Below are 7,632 nucleotides of genomic sequence, written 5' to 3'. Positions count from 1 at the left end.
TCCTTGTTTGCATACGTGAAACAGTTTGATATGTGCTTTTATTGTTATGTTTGTCCTGTTCAATTGATTTGACGTGTGATTCAGAAATGGAATGAACTGATGCAATCCATCATTAATCAATCAAATCTTTATTATAGACCAGCATAAGTAAGGGTGGGCATAGCTGCCAAGTTTTCCCTTTTCTCGCGAGGAAGCCTATTCAGCATAAGGGAAAATCCCTTAAAAAAAGGGATAACTTGGCAGCTATGAGGGTGGGGTACAATCGTTTAGAATTTGTAAAACTTTTTGGAAAGCTAAAAAGTATTAAAACAGAAGGTATATCTAAAAGACTTTGTTTATTTGGTGATTCATTTGTTTTTGTCCTGACACCTGATAAGAAGCTTTAAAAATCCCCAGCTCTGCTAATGGGGAGAAATCGAGAGAGAAAGTAAAGCCCTGTACCAAACACACACAGGACGAGAAATATTGTTCTGTAGCTGAAACCCTTGCGAGCTTTCCCTTTCCCCTCTCCCTTGGCCCTTTTCCTGCCTCCTGCCATGTAATATCCAAGCGCTGCCTCCATGATGGGCGTCTCCAGGTATGGCCTTGCATTCCCCTGGACCATCTTCATGACCATCTCCATCAGCTCGGAGACCTGGTCATCTCGTTCTCCTATTGCCGCCCTGTTATCAAAAGCACAGAAGCGCCCCCCACATTCTTGGACCAGCTTCCGGAGAGCCTCATTCTCTGACTGCATCACGTAATCCTGCAAAGAGTTGCCTTCTAAGGCTTCTTTGCGGGTGAACAAGAGGATGGTGTGCTTCATGGCCTCCGTCCCAAACATGTCCCGGACTCGCTGGGCTGCCTCCTTGTCCTCCGCGGTGAAGCGGCCCACTTGGGTCACAAACACAAGCGCGTGAGGGCCAGGCTGAGAGAGGTCGAGGCAACGCTTGGTCTCCTGGTCCAGCCTTTCATCGCAAGCTCCTGTGCCCAAAATATCCGCTGTGTCAATCACGGACACGGCATAGCCTCTCCAAATGCAAGACGCCTTTTGGCAGGCCAAGGTGGTTGTCCTGGCCTGAAGTTTCGAATCAAAGAGCTTCTGGCCAAGAATGGTGTTTCCTGTGGCGCTTTTGCCGCCTCCAGTCTTGCCCACAAGGGCGATCCTCAGTTCTTGATTTCCTGCGGGTTTTGAAAGACAGCGAAGATCTGGTCAGCAAACATATCAGAGCAACCACTTCTAGTGGGATCCCTCTTAATGTGTGAGTGTTGAGAATTACCTGGTTTTCTGATCCTCACAGAGACTGAATGCATATGTAAAGCGTAAAGGTAAAGATAAAGGGACTCCTGACCATTAGGTCCAGTTGTGACTGACTCTGGGGTTGCAGCGCTCATCTCGCGTTATTGGCCAGCATGACAAAGCCACATCTGGGAAACGAGGGCAGCACACGGAAATGCCATTTACCTTCCCACCGGAGCGGTACCTATTTATCTACTTGCACTTTGACTTGCTTTCAAACTGCTAGGTGGGCAGGAGCTGGGACCGAGCAACGGGAGCTCACCCTGTCGCGGGGATTCGAACGGCCGACCTTCTGATCGGCAAGCCCTAGGCTCAGTGATCGGCAAGCCCTAGGCTCAGCTTATACATATGTATAAATAAAAGCAGAAGAAGAACAGGTTGGGAAATGTTTATTGAATATATGGGAAATAATTGTGTACACCTGATAGATTCAACAGTGTAAATAAGTTTTGATGGATGCAATAATGGAATACTGAATGGTTTAAAGGAAACATGGAAAGAGAAGGGAAATCATTGATATTTTCAGGATGTTAAAATTAGTATTTTAAATTGTAAAACAGAAGTGTGTGTGTTTGTTTGTGTGTTTATATAGCACCAACTCATGTAAAATATCACACAACGTGTGATTACAGTATTATTATTATTATTATTATACTGTCCCTCATCCACAGATCTCAGGGCACATAAAAACAACAATTATTAAAATGACTGGCTAACCAAGAAACTATAAATAGTTTGAGAGGACCATTGGTATAAACAGTTATGCAAGTATGTTTCATAATTCTGCACAGCAGCTTGTAACTGAGCATGAACCAAACAAGTTTGTTTCATAACAGGACAACTGTGAAGTAGAATTCGTTCCTCTGGGGGCATCTTGAACTTGAACTAGTTCCTTTTACAAATTAACTATCCAAGCTTTGGCCACTGCAGGCAAGGATGAGCTGAGCGAACCAGTGTCCTGATGCAGCCAAGGGCATCTTTCTAGGTTCTTGCAGATGTGCGTCAGGATGGCATCCCACCCAGGCACCTCCCACCTCCCAAAATCCGAGGAAGAGAAGAGTGGAAGGGTGGGCATCATGTCTGAGCTTCTGGTATCATCGGCCCAGTCCTGTGGAACTCCTTACCACTGGAGATTCAGCTGGTGCCGTCTGAGCCAACTTTTGAACACCTGCTGAACCGCCCTCCCATCAGATGTCAAGGTAATAAAAAAACCCTCAGACTTATAGAAGGCAACCCTGTTTAGGGAAGTTTTTAATGCTTGAAGTTTTATCGCTGTATTATTAATAATAATAGTATTCTGTTGGGAGCAGCCCAGAGTGGCTGGGGAAACCCAGCCAGATGGGCAGGGTAATAATAATAATAATAATAATAATAATAATAATGTCCTGACAGGCTTATGCAGGCAATTAAGAACACACCCTTCCACAATGGTTCATTGATGTCTGTTTTTAACTCTCTTTGTTGTGGTGCTTATTGTACTCTTTTATATTTTTTTGCTGAAAACCACTTTGATTTTTTTTAAAAAAAAAGTATTACATATTGGTGTAACAATAATTTTTGCAAATAAATAAAATAAATGTCGGTGGGGGTGCTGCGAAAAACTCTTGCAAAATATATTTAGAATAATCCACCCGACCCCAAGCAGTCCATTGGCCTCTGAGTCACTTGAACCCTTCCTTACCTCCTCTGGTCCTGCCCATCTTCCCCTGAAAAAAATGGCAAGAAATCAAGATGAGAGTCTCAGGCAGCCTTCCACCTGCAAAGCCAGCCCACCCACCCAGACACCCACCTCTAGTTCAGACATGTGGCAAATCAAGTGAGAAACAGCACATTTCAGTAATAAAAATGTCCAGAATATTTTGCAAGCAATGCGAAAGGAAATGCCCACTGGACTGTGCCCAAGCGCTCTGGCTCTTTTGTCAGGTGGCACATACGCAGGATTCAATGAAAAATGTTATTATTATTTATTTCAAATATTATTTTCACATATTGTGAACAGAAGAACAACCCTCCTCACCCTGAAGGGAGCACCTGGCAAACATCAGTTTAAACATCTAAGGCTTTATATGACTCTATTGGGAAGTTTTTAACATTTGATGTTTTATTATGTGTTTAGATCAGTGTTTCTCAACCTTTTTTGGGCCAAGGCACACTTGTTACATGAAAAAAATCACGCGGCACACCTGGAAGAAAGTTCCCCTCTGCCGCTCATTCCGGCGCCCCTAGAAGCAGCGGCTGCAGCTCCAGCGCGCTCGTCTCCGCTAGCCTGAAAGGGAGAGGGGCTTCGGAGGATCCACCACTTACGGAGCTTCCGGACGAACGGCGACAAGGACAGCTCCGTCGGAGGAGACGACGAGGCAGCGGAGCGCGCTGCCACCGCCGCCACCGCCCCACATTCAACCACCGCGCCGCAAGCGAGCGCGAACTTGCGAGAGGTGGGGTTGGGGAACAGAGCGGCGCTGGGCCATCTCGCGAGAGCAAGCGGCGAGAACAGTTGCCCGAAAGGAGCCCCTGGGAACTGTAGTCCTTTCTCTGGCTCCCTTTCCCTCAACGGCGTGCGGGGGTGGCGGAAGTGGAGCTTTCTCTCGTCAGCCAGGTTTGCGCTCTCGCGAGCCTTGAGCCGAGGCTTCCGGCTGGTGAGGGTTTGCCGTTGCCCGGGAAACAAGCCGCACGCCGCGGCACACCAGCCAGCGTCTCACGGCACAGTAGTGTGCCGCAGAACAGCGGTTGAGAAACGCTGGCTTAGATCTTTTGGAAGCTGCCCAGAGTAGCTGTGGAAACCCAGTCAGATGGGTGGGGTTCAAATAATAAAATTTATATTCTGGTAGAGCGTTTGCTTAATTTATTCATTTCATAAAAATATGCACTCCTTGATTGTAAAAAAAAAAGAACCTCAAAGCAGTTTGCAAAAACAAACAAACAACGCCATTAAGAAGAATTAATGATGACTTAAAAGCTGCGTTAAAAAGTTAAAATGACAAGAGCTAGGAACAGATTAAAAGTCTCATCAGCTTTCTAAGCATCTGAATAAGCTTGTCTAAAGAAGATTCACAGGCCTTCCAAGTGTCCCTATTTTCCAGGGACAGTCCCAGATTTAAAGCCACCTCGGTTTCAGATTTGATCCCAGAATGTCCCGCTTTTCCTTAGATTAATAGAATCATAGAATTGTAGAGTGGGAAGGGACCCCAAGAGTCATCTAGTCTAACCCCTTGGCAATACAGAAATATGCAGCTGTCCCATATGGGGATCGAACCTGCACCCCTGGCTCTAACCAATAGGGACATCCAGGTTCAGGATGCCCCTATTACCATCGGAGAAATGTTGGAGGCATGGAGTTATGGAACCCACGAGCCAAGGATAGAAGTAACTAGACAACCTATGGAAGACATCTGAAGGCAGCCCTGGATAGGGAAGCTGTTTAATGTTTGCTTCTGCTTTTATATACATGTTGGAAGCCACCCAGAGTGTCTGGGGCCACAAAGTCAGGTGTGTACAAGTAATAAAATTATTAATCATATTATGGAGCAGGACGGACCCTATTTTCATCAGGAAAATGTGGGAGGGTAAGGAATAATTTCAGCAAGCGCCAAAAAGACCACAGTGTCCAACCCCGCCTGCTCCTATTAAGAGAAGCCCCAGTTTGGCACCCTCTTAAGCCACAGTCGGTCGGTCAGCCTTTAAAGATCCTCTGCAAGGATCCTTCTTCCTTGCCTTTTCTTGCAACAGGCTAAACACAGCTGCTGCTGCCACCCTAGGAAGCTTTGATGCCATGAGCCCAGCCTAGTATGCCTGGACCTATTGAACGGAGCTCCTTCTGAGCGAGGAAGGTGCGCCCATGAGCGCAGAGAGGCTGCCAATGCCAAGGGCTGCAAGCGAGACAAGGGCGTCTCCCGGGTCCTCTTGCAACGAGATCCCTTTCTCCCTCCTCCTCTCCACCACTCTGCCTCACCTCCTCAGCTGCTTCTGCAGATCCTCCTTCGTCCCGCGTCGTCTTCCACGCCGTTTTGAATTTTCCTGCCGTGAACGGGAGCGAGCGAAGAGCTGCTTCTCCGAAGGGAAAATGAAAGTAGCAGCTGAATGAGGTTCTCTTCTGCTTGGAATGAGCAGGGCAAGAGTTCCCCCTAGTGGCTGCTTGGAGAACTAGCAGCTGGCTTGCGCGATGGGTGGCCGCGTGGGGCGCTGTTCAGCTTAGAGAAAAGGCAAGCGCAGCTTCCATCCTAAGCCTCTGCGGGGATCGCTCTCCTCCCGCGGAGGCTTGGGACTGGGGGAGGCAAGCTGTTTAGAAGAACATCACTTGCTTGGGAGGGAAAAGGAGAAAAGTGAATTGGGAGGGTTAAGCAAGACTTCATGACGGTGGGTCTCTGATAAAACGGTCATGAAAAGCAGAGCAAAAGGAAGGTGACAGCTGGCCAAGAATCCAGGAGTCCCTGAGCATCCACCCTTTGGCGTGCCTAGTTTTTTATGTTGCAAGCCTCCAGGCAGGACCTTGTGAGCTTCCTAATAATAACAATGAGAATAATAATGACAATAATTTATTATTTGTACCCCACCCATCTGGTTGGGTTTCCCAAGCCACTCTGGGCGGTTTCCAACAAAAATTAAAAATACATTAAAATGACACACATTAAAAACTTCCCTAAACAGGGCTGCCTTCAGATGTTTTTAAAATGTCAGGTAGTTGTTTATCTCTTTGACATCTGATGGGAGTGCCTTCCACAGGGCGGGTGCCACCACCGAGAAGGCCCTCTGCCTGGTTCCCTGGTGACCAGGTAGGTGGGTGTGATGCTTCCAGACCTAATCAAAGGTCCATTCATGCAGCCATCTTCCTCTTTGACTCTTTTTCGCCATTTGCCTCCTGGACTACCCATATGAGGTAAATCCACTCCTTCTACTTATTTGTAACTTCAAGCCTGATGCCTTCCTTCAGGGACCACACTGTGCTCTGATCATGAGTAAACTTCTTATTGTTACTTCTGAACAAGACTGTGGTGTCTTTATTCTTTGAGGAGGGAATCAAAGGGGTCTTGCCAGGAATAATAGAACTTATGAGATTCTCTCTCCCCCCCCCTCTTTTTTTTGGCTCACATCTGGAGACAGGCCCCCCAGGTGGCTACCTAGCCTACCTAGCCAGCCACATAGCTACAATATTTTGTAAATCCTCTTAAAAGTTTGTAAGAATTTGGTATATGCACTGGTGTTTTCTTGCAGAAAATGCTTTCCAGTTAATCTGTCACGCTTAAGTTGCAACCCTAAACCTATTTGCAAGTGAGCTAGCCCTGAATCGTTTCAGATTCCCTCGCCCCTCTTCTCAATCCCATGCCCACACACTACCTCTTTGGCAATCTCTGCCCTCACTTGGATACAGACCTGGACGGCCTTATGTGCTGCTTCTCTTGTCTGTTTTCCTGAATTTATGAGCATTAGGAGTCAAACATTTGATCTGCGTAGAAAGCGAAAGTAATTCTGCCATGGATTGGGTTTCGTCTGGCAGGGTCAGGCACAGCGGCTGCCAATGTCTGTCAGTGCTGGTAAACCAGCTGGTTTACAGGAAAAGCATTGGGAGGAAATGGGGGGGGCGAGGGGAGCAGAAATCTTGTCAATCTTGGGAATCAGAGGGGTTTAGGTGCTTTATTGCAATTCTTCCAGTCATAGGTCAACAGGTAGTTGTTTATCTCTTTGACATCTGATGGGAGGGCATTCCACAGGGCGGGTGCCACCACCAAGAAGGCCCTCTGCCTGGTTCCCTGCAACTTGGCTTCTTACAGCGAGGGAACCACTTTTAAAAAATGGCCTCGGTTAGCATAAACTGTGTCTTGCCTTCTAAGAAAACGGTTGTCTGTGGTAGGAACTCAATTGTGTTATTTGGGAGTTATTTTTTATGCATTTCCTAAACTCTGCCTTCTGTGCTAGAGCGGGATGTTTGGACTCAATGTTTGCATGACATTGCATTGTCAGAATTTTAAAAAGAAAAAGAAATAAGAAATATAATTTCTTGAATAATCTATTAAGCCCAAGAAATAAAGCAAATATTCAAGTCATCAATTCTGGCACGCGGGGGGCCACTTTATCTAAATTATATGAGTCAGTATTTGAACGATTGGTATTAATAATTGTATTATAAACTGGTATTGTTATAATGAGGCAGTTATTGGATTGTAATTGAAAACTGATAAAAAATAGTATTTTTTTAAAAGAAAGAAAGCATCATAATGTTACAGCAAGAGCGAGTGAGTGAATCTTTATTGCTAAAAGCTAAAAGCCATCACAATTGGTCATAATGCTTAGGATACAAATAATTGATTTAAAACTGAACAGCAGCAACAGCAAAGCAAACATACAAAATTCAAGAATCA

At 46.0% G+C, this 7,632-nt stretch overlaps 1 protein-coding gene across 1 annotated transcript; it reads right to left on the bottom strand.

The window, feature by feature from the left end:
* Positions 1 to 246: 246 nt before the first annotated feature.
* On the bottom strand, positions 247 to 5,750 carry LOC118092309 (GTPase IMAP family member 2-like). Its single transcript, XM_035130236.2, has 3 exons — positions 5,229 to 5,750; positions 2,961 to 2,985; positions 247 to 1,161 (listed from the first exon to the last, which is right to left on the bottom strand). Exons 2-3 carry the CDS (start codon positions 2,977 to 2,979, stop codon positions 383 to 385), a joined length of 798 nt encoding a protein of 265 aa, XP_034986127.1. The 5' UTR covers positions 2,980 to 2,985; positions 5,229 to 5,750; the 3' UTR covers positions 247 to 382.
* Between the last annotated feature and the right edge of the window lie 1,882 nt (positions 5,751 to 7,632).

This window comes from Zootoca vivipara, chromosome 12, assembly GCF_963506605.1.
Source record: "Zootoca vivipara chromosome 12, rZooViv1.1, whole genome shotgun sequence".
Lineage (NCBI taxonomy): Eukaryota > Metazoa > Chordata > Lepidosauria > Squamata > Lacertidae > Zootoca > Zootoca vivipara.
The sequence above is the reverse complement of the archived record's forward strand: the minus strand, read 5'-3'. Positions and strand labels throughout refer to the sequence as shown.